Here is a 15,134-nt window from a genome sequence, read left to right as displayed (position 1 = left end):
GAATTGCCAAGAAGAATGCAAAAGTGAATCTGAAAGTGGAGATTAATGGTAAAAAATGACTTACTGGTAAATATTGATCTGTTTCTTACTCACACCTGTCATATCGCTTCTGAAGATGGATCACCATTCACTTGCATTATCTGGACCTACAGAGCTGAGATATTGTTCTAAAAATCTTCATTTGTGTTCAGCAGAAGTTCCTTCTAAAGGAAACAAGTGAGCTTTATTTGATAACTACGCAAATATTTAGTGACAACAATTTTTTTTCCTGTTTTTTACCTGATTTCTTGTGAAAAGTGAGTCTTGAAATCTTGAAACAAAAGGGAAAAAAAAGGATATTATTAATTCATTTACTTCTTTAAACCACTCCATCTAAAGCCATTTTTTTTTTTACCAACCATCGAATCACACACAACAGGATTGTGTGATTTCATTGGAAGTGAAAGATACAGGGGTCTGTGCTGTTTTCAAAAACCCACCAGATGAAGGCATCTTAGTAGACAGGATGTTAAGCAAGTATTGAATTTGGATGTGCCTTGTTTTCTTCCTAAATCTGAATACTGCCTGCAAAGGAAGAATTTTGCAGCTTTTGGTCACCGCTAGAGAGAGAGAGAGAGAGAGAGAGAAATTGGGAGACAGGATTTGAGAGATAATAGATACATACTGTAATATAGTATAATCATTATTTTGGACCACAGATGCAGATTGTGGGTTAGTGGGTGTATGTAGGTGAAAAGGATGAAATTATGTTATCATAAGGTGTCTTGAATGAATGAGAAACTGCAGAGTGAGGGTAGCAGTTACAGAATGAGATTTGCCCATCCTATTCTTGTTGCCATGGTGATCAGCTCTCTAAAACCAACCTACTCCTCCTAAAGTAAGGGCTGAGAGATGAATTGGGAGGGAATTGGGGGGACATGAATTAAAAATCTTGAGGTATAAGGAAGAGAACATTGTTCATTCACTCAACACAATCATACCTTCACCACTGTGTATTGCCACGCACCCCTCCAACCACCCACTTTCTCAAACACACACACATGCACACACAAACATATGCAAACAGAGCTCTTTCACTCTCTCTGTACCAAATACACTTATTGACCTTGTGACTGAGTTACTGTGCCAAGTGAAGGTAGGTTCATTTCCCGGTGGACTAGACTATTTATTGATCAGAAAGAGTCATCCTCACACGCTGCAGCTGAAAATCTTGTGTTTCTTAGTTTAATTTATTACATCATAAAAAATTAATGAATACTATTACTTACAAATGGAAGCTTTACAAAGAATTTATAAACAGCCTAAATGATTTCTGTGTTGCTGTAGCACCTTATTAGCTCCTTTTTGTATTGTAAGGAGTTTTTTTTTTTTTTTTTTTTTGCTGTACACAAGAACAATGACTTAATATGCGCAGTGTAATACTAGCATAGCTAGTGCCTGGTTAAGATGGATTGTGAGTGGCAAGTGAATATTCTGCATGTTTTTGGGTTAAATACCGCATGCTAAAGTAGACCAACAGTTAAGTGAATTTACCCATGTCAGTTATGTTTTCTTTTAGATAATTAATACATGTTTTATTTGCGCATTGTTTGTTTCAATCAGATCCTTAGGATCTTAACAAGAAGATGTTACTAAACTGCATCAACGTACTATGACATTTGTGGTACGTCCAGTCCCAAATAACAATGTGAGAAAAGCAGTGTGCGAAATTCTACTGCAAAAACAACCATTATATATCTGTTGTTTTAACAGCCAGAACTTTGAAAACACCCTTAAGACATCTCTTATTAGTTCCCATGTCCTTTTGTAAAGGTGAGGGGACCGGTGTTACAAATTTTGATTTCTCTTGTAACTGTCAGTCATGTCATAGAAATTCAGCAAACACTGGAGGAGAAAGAAGTGGATCAGGACCCCTGTCTGTCATACCTCCATCACCGTAACAGATGGATAAGGTTCTGCCACTCCTCATCACAGTGTAGCGCAACAGAATGTAGCTTGAGGGAAGAGAAGGACCCCTGTCTATGCCACGGCTGTCACCACTATAAGGCTATACCCAAGAGCCGTCAACAGCACTGTTGGCTTGCTGGATAGTTAAAGGGAACAAAGTAATAAGACTCCTGCCAGTGCAATCAATGCAGGCTTATGGGCAGCCTAAGTATTGTTTGCTACAGTAGCACCTATTGATGGCAGGGCAGCATGTTTTGTGACATAGAGAGAAAAGCAGGAAGGAAAAGGGAAGGGAAGGATTGCAGAGAATTGCAGATGACATATTTACATTTAAATCCTATCAGAACAGCAGTGTGTCTATGTAGATATGCTTCGTTTCAGTAAGCATGTGCTGTATTAATAAGAGTAGGAGCATTTTTGCTATTTCCAGTCCACTGGGCTGTTTATTATTATTCATTGACTGTATATAAATGTGCAGTGCTGGTCTTGTAAAATTCCTTGTTTATAGCATTGTATCCTTTGGAGAATCCAAAGCTTCTTTAATGTGTTCAAGAGAACTGTAGCAATGGAAAACTGTGAGGTTCAAACTGACTCTGACTGGATACTTATATATTGCAAATTTCAAAAGCCTGTAAGCCCTGTAAGTATCTGGATGGGGATATAATCAGATTAGGTTGGTTTCAGTTGGACAACATCAAATGTAAAATGGCTCTATTGGAGCCCTTCATGTTCTGGATAAAAAAATATTTCCATGAATTGTTATGTAAAACCATATTGTTTCAAACAGCCTTGCCTGGCAAGAATCCCACTCTTGGGATTTTGTAATGAATTGTTGTACCTTGTAGGCCACATCCTGTAACTGAAAAACCTCTATGATCCAAGTCCATGCTGGTCTTCTTGTCTACACAAAGTTTCCAGATGAAATATATATCATATTTAAAGTTGTTCTAACAAATGTTTTTTTTTTCCTTAAACAAAATATTAATAATAATAATAAATGTAATGTCTTTATACTTTATTTCCATATCTGTAAGTCACTCCTCTATCCTGTCTCCTTCATCAATCCATTGTCTCCAATAACTTATTTACTAAACCTAACCTCAATCTCAGACCTGTCTCTCTCTCTCTCTCTCTCTCTCTCTCTCTGTCTGTCTGTCTGTCTCTCACAGGTCCTCCAAGGCTCACCCTGGCCCAGTCGTTCACATTAGTGACAATCCTATGGATGAGGGCAAGGTAAGGGGAGGCCTATCAAACTGCTTCAAAAGGAATAGACTCTCCCTGACATGAATAATTCATTTCCCTTACATTGCACAAAGCTCTTGTTTCTTTCCATTCTGAACTCATAAAACATTGCATTCCTATGGTGCAGCTCAGTTCAGTAATTGGGTCTAATCTCACACAGCTTGTTAGCATATTATGTTGTTTTTGAAAACAAATGATCGAGGAGATAAGAAGGAGATGAACAAATGTACCAGCTACTTCCAAATGCATCTTTTTATACATTAATTTTACCTTCACTAATTGCCAAGGCACAGTCAGACTGATGCAGAGGGACTGGCAAACACCTGCTGGAGTTTTGCCTTCATATTGATGACAAACTGTCTGTCTCTTTCTCTGGCAGCTGGGTGCTCCTCATAGGCGCCTTTACAGTGATGAACCTCTCTCTCACTCCCTCTTCCTCTTTCTCCCCTGTTCCACTTCTGCCCCTGAACAGACCATCGATCCATAACAGGCCTGCTCAGTTCTTAATGGGCTTTAAAGTCCTTAGACACATTGTCCCCTCCTTCTTGGCTGACAGAGCACTGACACTTTATCAATTTATATCCTGTATCTGAATCTCTGGGAATAGAGAGGTTTAAAACTCAAATGACAGGAGTTGTTGTTTTGATATATATTAATAAAGGTAGAAATGATCACTTGTGGAGATGAAAACTTTCTTTGCATATTTCTTCTTTTCCTACTGAAAAATCCAGTTGGTAGCTGTGTTTTGAAACATGGTAGCTGGTTTCTAGTTTGTCTAAGTTGGTTATTTACTGGTTAAACTAGTTATTGGCTGGTCGACCAGCCACATTGTTCCAAAAACCAGCTTGACCACCATAAGCCAGTTTGTTGCTGGTCCAAGCTGGTTATTAGTTGATTGACCACCCACTGTTCCCAAAACCAGCTTGACCATGTTAAGCTGGTTTGTTGCTGGTTCAAGCTGGTTATTATGTGATCCAAGCTGCTCATTGGCTGGTTGATCAGCCATCAGGTCCCAAAAGCCATCATGAACACCTTAAATTGGTTTATTGCTGTTCCAAGATGGCCTACCAGCTTGGACCAGCTAATGACCAGTTTGGACCAGTTAATAATCATCTTAGACCATCTAGAAATCAGCTATGTTCCAAAACACAGCTACCAGCTTTAGCTGGATTTTCCAACAGGTAGCTTTGAGTGGGATGTTTTGTTTGATTTATTTATTGTTTATGGGAATGACTAAACATTTGTTTTGGATTAACAATCAAATGGAAGGACACCATAATAGCTGTTTAAAGTCTGCATTTGTCTGCAAAACACAATTTATTTTCAGACTGAAGTCACCACCTGGATGAACTCTCATCAGATTACAGGTCAGGTTTAACATACTGACTGCATATTTTCTTCCTCTCATTGTTCCCCCACATCTTGCTTCTCGTTTCAGCTCATAATAGGATTTGAGTCTGGGATCGTAGTGCTGTGGGATTTGAAATCAAAGAGAGCTGACTACCGGTACACTTACGATGAGGTATGTATTGTCACACTAAAGGTCGCCTGCAGTGACAGAAACGCTAAGAATATGGAAAAGCATAGATCAAATATTCATAAGGTTTTGATTTTAATAAAGGAGGCAGATTAGATCTCTTTAAGTAAGAGCATAGTTTGTTGGGCTTGGTGCTACATCAAAGGAGCATGAGTATTTGCAGAAGGACTTGTTGTTGTAGGACATGAGTAGAATAGGGATGTAATGGTTTCAAGGTTTCACAATATACCTCAATTTTAAAATGGACGGTTATTGTACCGTTGAAATCTTTTCATGGATGGTATTGCATGAATATCAAGTCAGATTTTTTCAGAACTTTTCTAAAATCGGTTTAATTAAGACAGAATCTGCGACATTTACAGCATCATATAAACTTGCCGAGATTTTAATTCGACTGTCACTCAATTTTAAAGGTGACATGCAGGTGTCATGAGCGCAGCTAATCACGAAGTGCAGCATGAGTGCAGCACGAGCGCATCATACATACATGTCTGAGCCTGAATCTTTATTTCCACCGCCAAAGCGGTTGAAGTCCACTGTCTGGGATTACTTTGGGTATGTTAAAGACCCACGAGGCACCATCAATGTTGATGGTTACCCAGTCTGTAAAGTTTGTTTGCTAAAAGGATCGGCTCAGGCGGGAAACACTTCAAACCTTAAGCACCTTCTCCGTGAGCACCATTCCACGGAATTTGCGGAGATGATGTAAGTGGAAATACAGTATACAGAATAATAAATTATAGCCCCTGTTTCATAAAAACACCAGATTCAATGTAGTTTTACATGATATGTAATGACTAGGTAGGCTAAAGTTATGTTTATGATTTCTGTCACATTCACAAATGTAGCAAATGGTTTCAAGCACTCGTTCAACATTACGATGTGCCAACTGTTTGTTTGCCTAAGTGCAGCGCAACAGTAGGCCAACAATGTGTTTGATACTACTAATAATATGTTTTACTTGTAAAGCATAGTACTAAATAGGGTTTACAAAGTGCATGGCTTTTGGTGTGCAGGAAATTGACATTGATAATATGCATGCAGCAAATTGACAGTGAAACTGTGGCAGAAAATAGACAGTACTGGACAAAATGGCAATAAATATACTGCAAATGAATAATATATTTTCAGTAGGTATTGTTTAGAATTAAACTAAATCACAAATGCAACAAATTACTGAATGCATACAAATGCATATCTGAAGTGTTAACCTGGGCAATAATCATTATAATTATTACAATAAACTTTCATAAATCATAAGATAACAATAACAATATTTGTTTTTCATTATAATCATCTGACTACTGTACATGTTGCAGTTTTTTTTTGTTATTATTGTTTTACCTGTTTGAGATTTTTTTTTCTTTTTTTTTTTTTACCTTAAGAGAGTGTCCTGATGTTTAAGATCAAAAGTTAAAGGATTAACGTTGAAGAAATCCAAAATAAAGTTCAAGAATTGGTTATAACTGAGTCGCGTGACGCCATGCGAGGTTCGGACGTATGAACGGCGAGCTCTGCGCAGTTTGCTAGTTTTAACACTATTAATGTCATAAACCGGTGAGATTCGATACACTCTCTTCCATATCAGTTCTAGGAAGTCAATATGTCAAAGAATTCAGAATCCTCTGGCTCTGGAGACATTAAAAGACACTTACGTGCTCAGACTGACACCCCCCCGGAGGCCTTGAGCCAGGGAGCAGATTTGGAGATTTTCAGAGAAGTGAGGGAAATTCTGCGAGAAATGTTGAACATATCGGCTATGCTGACGAAGGTCATTGCTGACTTGGAGGATCTTGCTGTAATATGTCGATCGATCACTGCCATGGAGACAAAATTTTCTGAGGTGGTTACAAGAGTGGGGGATGTCGAGAAACGGATCGATTATCTGGAGTCATTGGAGAGGAAATTATCTGCTAATCCACTAGCGACCAAGGTGGATTTGGAGCACGTCTGGAAGAAGTTGGAGGACTTGGAGAACCGTAGTCGGCGTAATAATGTCCAAAATGTTGGACGGGCTCTTTCCGAGTCTGCTCGACATAACGGGCCATAAGCTGGAAATCGAGCGAGCTCACAGTGTTCCGGCTTGGCAATCCGCTGAGGGAGACAGGCCCCGATCAATTCTGGCCAAATTTCTGAGATCATCCGATAAAGATCTCGTGTTACGCAAGGCAAGGAGTAAAGGAAGGCTTTCTTGGAAGAACAACAGCATTTTCTTGTTCTCAGACTTTGCGAATTCGACAAGAGAAATGTGATCGATTCAAGGAATGCAAGAAACTCTTACATCAACGGAAGGTCGCTTTTGCAATGATGTTCCCAGCCAAATTGAGAATAAATGTTAAGGATGGCTGCAAAATATTTACATGTTACCAGCAAGCGATGTCCTTCATAAAGTTAATGGAGTGAGTAAGTTAACTTAACATTCACTTGACTGTCTGAGGAAACTGAGTGCCTTTTTTGTTTCTTTTTGTGCTGGTTCTGCCTAGCGGCTGGAGTTTATTTTGTGAAGTAACATTCCTTTGGGACAGTATGTGGGTGAATCTGCACGTTCTTTGTGCTTATGCCTCCTATAGGCTGGAGTTTGTTTTGTGGAGTATTTGTTGTAAGTCATTGGAGTGATTAGGTCATTTGTTGCACTCATGTACCAGCCGAATACTGAACATTCGTTTGACTGTCTGAGGAAAATGAGTGCCTTTTTTTTTTGTGCAGATTCCGCCTAGCGGCTGGAGTTTGTTTTGTGGAGTAACACACCTTCAGGACAGTTGTGTGGATGAATCTACACGTTCTTTGTGTTTATTCTGCCTACTGGCTGGAGTTTGTTTTAGAGAATACCTTTTGTTGTGTAATTCTGTCTCACAACATTTATATAAAAACACCGGACTTGAGCAATGTGATGGCAAAGTTGTCGCAGGGGCTCTTGTAGGCATACATGGGCTGTTTGAGTTTAGAGGGATGGACGCCAGTTGGCACTGTCGTGTGCATGTTTTTTTTTGTTTTTTTTTGGTTCGGGGGAAGTTTGGGGTTTTATTGTTGCACTAATGTTGGAATGTGGTCTTTATAATTTTGTTTTTGACACACAATCTATTTTTTCTCATATGTCAAAATGTCAAATGTTAATATGAGTGGATTGTCTCTCTCCACTTTGTGAGACTCCTGACAATTCCCTGGCTGGCCACTAGGGGGAGCAATGAACTTTTGAACTCCCTCCACTCTGTTTGATTTAATGATCTAGTTCACCTGTGCCTAGTTTTGTCATTTGTATTTAAACCCAGTCTTTTCAGTTGTTATTTGCTCAGTCTTATCTTGAAGTAAGTCAGCCTCAGTTCTTTCCCTGTGATATATGCCTGTATTGTCTTATACTTTTTGAGATTTTTTTTTACTTCTGGAACTTTGTCCTGAAATTTGTCCCTTATTTTGATGCCCCTCCATGTGGATTATTTACCTTTGTTGAAGTTTTGGAATTGCCTTTTCCCCTAAAACTGAATTGTGCCTTTGTATCTCCTGTTGGATTACCTTTTGTGTTCAGTAAAGACAGCCCTTTGAACTACACACTGTCTCCAGCCTTGTGTCTGCATTTGGGTCCAAAAACAAAAGTGTCTCCAGTAGCTCAGGGAATAAGACTGCAATCCTTTCAAGCTAGAAACCCAGGTTCGAGTCCTGACTCGGGCACCCATTATAACACACGTGGATTATGAATGGGTTGGGGTACCCCATAAAAATAAGGAAGGTTATTTCTCTTAAGCGTAAGAAATATGATATAGCGTTTCTTCAAGAAACACATCTTTCCCCGCAGGAAGCTGAAAGATTTGGGAAGATATGCGGTGGACATGTTTTCTTTAGTGCTGGCTCAATTAAGAGCAGGGGAGTCATTACACTGATACGTAAGCATCTACAATTCAAATGTCTCAAACAAACTAAAGATAAATTAGGAAGAGTCATTATTGTTTAGCAGAAATTCAGGGGCAATGTCTTATTTTTTTGCTAATATCTACGCACCTAACGTTGATGATCAGGGCTTTTTTTATAGATCTTGAAGGGATGCTGCAAGCCGCTGGCACCCCTCATGATATAATATTGGGAGGAGACTTTAATCTTTTGATGGTCCTTGATCATAGTGAGGCAAAAGTATGTAAGCCCCCTAGAGCAACATTGACGCTTCCCAGGATGTGTAAAAATCTTAGTCTTACAGATATTTGGAGACTTTTGAACCCATCTTGTAGGGACTATACATTTTTTTTCATCAGTCCATGAGATTTATTGTAGAATAGATTTTAAATGAGAAGTCCCTCATTTCATCTTTTGTTGATTGCTCAGTTGGAAACATTTTAGTCTCAGATCACATCCTGGTGAGTTTAGAGGTGTTGCCACATATGGAGAAAAGGAAATCATATAGTTGGCGCTTTAATGTATCCTGTTTGCAAAATCCTGAATTCCAACAAATGTTTAAGGTTGAAATCAATGTTTATATGAAGACCAACTGGTCCTCAGTGTCCTCTGTGGGCATGGCTTGGGAGGCACTTAAGGCAGTTCTTAGGGGCCGGATCATACAGTATGCCTCATTCACCAAAAAATCCAAAGCACGAGAACTTGTGGAGTTGGAAGGGAATATTAAAAGTGCAGAGACAGAGCTGAAGCGCCGAATGTCGTCTGATGGCCTCAGAGAACTGATCCAACTGAAATACAGATATAATACTATTTTATCATAGAAGGTGGAGTTTTGGCTATTCAGGGCAAGACAGTCATACTTTGAGTTGGGGGACAAGGCAGGAAAACTGCTGGCTAAATATATAAAACAGAGAGACTTTTTTTCAACCATTCCCTCAGTGAAATCTGCTGGTAGTGAAATATTTACCTCAGCCATTGATATTAATAACACTTTTAAAGAATTCTATCTTGATCTCTATAATTCCATGTCTTCGTCTACTGATGAGGATATTAGAAACTTTGTGGAACCATTAGAACTTCCTAAACTGATGGCTTAGCAAAAAAATTATCTTGATTCTGAGATAAACTTGGAGGAGCTTTGCGAGGTAATTAAGGCCTTGCCTACAGGCAAAACTCTGGGGCCAGATGGTTTTGCCGCTGAGTTTTTTAGATCTTATGCTACAGAACTGGCTGAAGTTTATATGGAATCATTAAAGAATGGAAAGCTTCCGCCAACCATGATGCAAGCCCGGATCGGTCTGATTCTTAAAAAGGACAAGAGTGTAAGAGTTACCATCCAATTTCCCTGATCCAGCTAGACGTTAAAATATTGTCAAAAATTTTGGCTAACCGATTAAGTAAAGTTATGAAATCTCTTATACATATAGATCAGGTGGGGTTTATTCAGGGCTGTAGCTCTTCTGATAACATCAGGCGTCTCATCAATATCATGTGGTCAGTGGTGTATGATCAGACTCCTGTCGCTGCCATCTCACTTGACACCGAAAAGGCATTTGATATGGTAGAATGGGATTACCTTTTTAAGATTTTGGAAATGTACGGATTCGGGAATACTTTTATTGGTTGTGTTAAGTTACTTTATTGACACCCAGTAGCGGCGGTACAAATGAATGGATTAATTTCAGATTATAGGGGCACCCAGAGGGGTTGCCCTCTTTCCACATTATTGTTCTGTCTTGCCCTGGAACCATTAGCAGCCGCGATAAGAAAGGAGGATGATTTTCCAGTGGTGGTGGCGGGAGGTGTGGCGCATAAGCTTTTGCTTTAAGCAGATGATATTTTATTATTCGTCTCCGACCCTACTAGATTTATGCCTCGCCTCCACAGAATTATTAATTCCTTTTCTAAGTTCTCGGGAGTTAATTGGTCTAAATCCGAAGCTTTGGCTCTGACAGCGTACTGCTTTTCAGCCAGGCGCTTTCCAGTGGCCCAAACAGGGCATTAAGTATTTGGGTATTTTATTCCCAGCAAATTTGTCTGATTTAGTTAATTTTGACCCTTTAATAAAAAGGTTTTCGAGTAATGTGGGCAGGTGGGCTTCATTACATTTATCTATGACTGGGAAGGTTAATGTTATTAAAATGAGTTGTATTCCAAAATTCAACTACCTGCTACAGTCTCTCCCAATAGATGTCCCCCTCTCTTATTTCAAAGCAATACGATAGCATAGCGAAGTCCTTCATTTGGAAAGGTAAACATCCCTGATTACATTTCAGTAAGTTGCATAGGCCGATTGACAAAGGTGGGCTAGGCCTACCCAAGATTTTGTTTTATTATTATGCAATCGGTCTCAGACATTTGGCTCATTGGTCACTTCCACCTGAGAGAGCCCCTCCCTGATTTTGTATTGAACAGGAAGTTCTTGCCCCTATTTCGCCATTGCAAAGCCTTTCTGTCAAACTAATCAGAGAAGTTAAGTTACACCCCGTTTCTCGCATTTGCACTTGGTATGGACAAAAGTGTCCAGAGTGTTTAATTCAGACATTTATTTAAATGTTGCCTCGAGCATATGGCTGAACCCAAAATTATGTATTAATAAGTCCCCTTTCTGCTGGTCAGAGTGGATTGTGAGGGAGGTTAATACACTCAGTGTCCTATATTAGAGTGGAGTGTTGAGATCCTTTTGAAAATTTTGTTAAACATTTTGGGATTCCCAGATTTCAGTTCTTTCGGTATTTACAGCTGCGCCACCTACTCTGTGCTATTTTTGGAGTAGCATACACCCCCCTAAAGCGGCAGATACTCTTGGAGTGGTGATTACTGCTTTTGAAAATGGTCATGATGCATCAGTGTATTACTCCCTGCTAATTCAGAGTCTGGGGGACGGAGCTTTAACTTCTATCAAGAGGTTATGGGAGAAAGGTTTAAACTTAGTATTGGAGGAAGGAGTGTGGGCTAGGATTCTAAAAAAATGTCAAGTCTGCATCTAGAGATGCAAGGGTGCACCTTATGCAATTCAAGATTTTACATTGATTCTTTTGGACCCCCTCTAGAATGTATAGGCTTGGTCTTAAAGACATACCCATCTGCTGGCGATGCCAGTCAGAAGTTGGAGACACAACCCATGTTTTTTGGTGGTGTGTTAAGATCTAAGAATTTTGGTTGAAGGTTCAGAGTTTTATGTGTGACATATTAAGCACTCAAATTTCATTTTGCCCCAGACTCTGTATTTTAGGCGATGGGGCGGTCATCAATATAGGGAATAAACTCAAAAACTTAGGTCCTAACCAGTGTCATGATCGGCAGACAAGTTGTTTTATGGGGATGTAAGTCAGCTGGAGCGCCCCCATTTCAGGAGTGGTGCTCGGAGATGGGGAGGGTGGCGGCTTTCGAAGAAGGGTTATCTAGAAGACTGTAGAAGACTGGGGAATTTGGATTTGTTTGTTGGGAAATGGGGCAGATATTTGGCATTCTGAGGTGTAGTTATTGATGTGTGTGATTATTATATATATTTTATTTATTTATTTATTTTTTTGTGTATGTGCTCATGTGTGACCACAGGGGTGTTTGTTGTGGGTCGGGGTGGTGTTAGGAATTGGGAGTGGGAGGGGTGGTAGTAGGGGTTAAATGTTGATTCTGTGTATATATGTTTTGCTTTTCTTTGTTTGTTGTTTGAATCAATAAAAATGTTAATCACAAAAAAAATGTACAAAATTATTGGTTATAACTGAAATATTTCCCTCTGTGTTTATCAGACATATTTCATAACCAAATATTAAACTGCTAATAATATCATCAATGCACCTCAATACCGTGATACCGTAATACCATGGTCATTTTTGTGATGGTTACACCCGTAGAGTAGAAGAGGTAGAATGTGTAAAGTGTGTGTTTTTTCACCTAGTAAATTGGATGTTTCTCCAGTAGTTATAATGGTTGCTTCGCCCTCACATGGCCAAATGTCTCTAGTTTGTTGTGAACATTTCATTTTCAGCTTTTTGAATTTTTGCTGATTGTCTGCAAGTGTTTTTTTTTTTTTTTTTTTTTTTTGTCTGCATGTCCTGGAAATTAATAGCTTGCATCTGACACACATGCGCACACACACAAACCCGTCTCTTACTATAACTTCTTCTTTCTCCCTTTCTTTGTGTGTGTGTGTGTGTGTATTTGTGTGAGTGAGAGTTAAGGACAACTCATCTGTACCCTGATGAATTGCTGTGCCTGGATGGATGTCTGATTTATTCCAGCTTTCATTTTCCCTGATTGATTAGTACAGCAGAGATAAATGTCCTTCAATCTACTGCTCCATAAGGGTAGCAAGTAGAGGTGAGAATAAGCAGGGACTTGGCAATACGATATTTTATCAATATCTGGGTGAATATACAATAATATAGTGAAACTTTAGTGTTCAGTGTATTCTGATTCAAAACTGTGATATATTGCTATCTTTTACTCACTTGTTTCTCATTCATCTTGATTGGACTTGCCTAACAAGTGCTGAACTTCCTGCTTTAGTCAGTCACGGGAGACAAAAAGCCGCTGCGACCATGCGCGCCCCCGTAGTACACCTATAGTAGTAGCAAGGTGTAATTTTGGCTCAGCCTAGAATCAAGGGCGCACAGTGAAACACCATTACTTGTCTGTCGACTGAGACCACCCGTGGAGCTTTGTTGTTTATTATTATGAAGGAGAGACAGGTTGATGAGACTGTGTTATGCAGAGATTGCCTGGGAAACTTTTTTTCTTTGAAGAGGTCACAGAAGTGCAATAGACAGCTGAATTAGCATTATATCAGATCATTGGAAGCTTTTAGCGCTGAAGGGGTCACTGAGGTGCAATGAGCAGCAGAATTAGCATGGAGGTGGAGAGGAGCTGTGCTGCTATAGATGAATGAAGGCCCTTAAATAATGAATGTATGTACGTAACATTTATATAGCGCTTTTCTGACACTATACTCAAAGAGCTTTACACAGTGAACAGGGGACTCTCCTCTACCACTACAAGTGTGCAGCATCCACCTGGATGTCGACAGCCATAGTGCGCCAGTATGCTCACCACACACCAGCTATTGGTGGAGAGGAGAGAGTAGAGTGATAGAGCCAATTAATGGATGGGGATTATCAGGAGGCTATGATTGATAAGGGCCAATGGGGGGAATTTGGCCAGGACACCGGGATTACACCCCAACTCTTCAAGAAGTGTCCTGGGATTTTTAATGACCACAGGGAGTCAGGATCTTGGTTTAATGTCTCATCCAATGGACGGAGGAAAATAAGGAAAAGTAAAGCAGCAGTGCCAATGCCAGTGTATTAAAGATGTACTGTATGTCCCTTTCTATCTGTATACCCACACTAAATGTAATTTAATGTATGGTAGGGAGATAAAGATAGATTATAGTAATTTTGGTTTGTCCACTTTCCTTTCCCCTCTTTCATCTTTTTAAAAAGCTTTGGTGTGCTCACCTCTGGGTACGGAGAGAGAGATATAAAAATAAATTTAATTTTTACATTTTCTACTTGCTAAAGTGTTGAAAGGGATTTTGTGTGTGTTGCTTTGCATTTGAAGGTGTTCTGGGTGGTTGCTAAGGTACAATGGCACAATTAATCTAAATAACATCAATGGCAAAATAGTCATATCTGATTGTTAAACTGCAAAAATCTGTGATTAAAGACAGACAAACATGGTCTGTGTGCACTTCATAATAATAGGGTGGCGCTCTGTTATGTGCATGCGCGGGGCTCATATGCTCGTGTTTGTATTCAACTGGGTTATGCAAAGTAGTGAAGTAGTTTTTGCACAACTTGTTCATTCACAAAAAATGTTTTAGTAGAAAAATATAAAGGTAAATAAAGCTTTTTATTAAGCTACTTCAGTATGTATTATTGTATCTAAAATATACATATAAATTAGTGGTCGACCGATATGGGTTTTTTAATGGCCGATGTCGATATCCAGAGAGCAGTTTGCCCGATAAGCCGATACAATGCCAATATATCACACAATTTAATATAGTAAATAACAAACATTAAATTGCGAAAAAATAATAATAATTTAGCACTATATTTGCTCAATTTCACACACACACACACACACACGCACACAAATAACATTGTATTTTAAATGGTAGATAGCAGTTTCTTCTGATTTCTGTTTAGTTCATCAAATTTTAGTAATTTATTTGCACAATGTTAATAAACAGTTACACTGTTAATATTTTAGGAAGAAGGAAATAACAGTACACACAGCAGTCCAGCAACCATGGATGACATGTCCACGTTAGCAATGGCATTTACTCAGAAAATATTGAATGAAACCAATTGCACATACAGTGATAGTGAATAAGACATTTACAGTACTTATAGCACATGTGAAGCGCTTTTACCATGGGCTGCATCTGAAAACTTAGGCAGCTGACTTGCTACCTTGCTGTCTAATCAGTTAATGGCTTAACTGACAGCTGTTTTGAATGACTGGAACTCTTAATGAAACTGATCTCCAGACAGTTTGAAAAGCACCTTATTTTCAT

General features: G+C 39.1%; 1 protein-coding gene across 3 annotated transcripts in view; it reads left to right on the top strand.

Moving 5' to 3' along the window:
• LOC127456707 (syntaxin-binding protein 5-like) overlaps positions 1-15,134 on the top strand; it is a 133,368-nt gene that overhangs the window by 68,360 nt on the left and 49,874 nt on the right. For all 3 annotated transcript variants that reach the window (XM_051725214.1, XM_051725213.1, XM_051725215.1), the window contains exons 6-7: positions 3,117-3,180; positions 4,628-4,711. In XM_051725214.1, coding sequence (XP_051581174.1) covers positions 3,117-3,180; positions 4,628-4,711 — 148 coding nt within the window. The remainder of the gene's footprint in view (positions 1-3,116; positions 3,181-4,627; positions 4,712-15,134) is intronic.

This window comes from Myxocyprinus asiaticus, chromosome 19 (genome assembly GCF_019703515.2).
Source record: "Myxocyprinus asiaticus isolate MX2 ecotype Aquarium Trade chromosome 19, UBuf_Myxa_2, whole genome shotgun sequence".
NCBI lineage: Eukaryota > Metazoa > Chordata > Actinopteri > Cypriniformes > Catostomidae > Myxocyprinus > Myxocyprinus asiaticus.
Note: the sequence above shows the minus strand (reverse complement) of the source record. Positions and strands in the feature narration are given on the sequence as shown.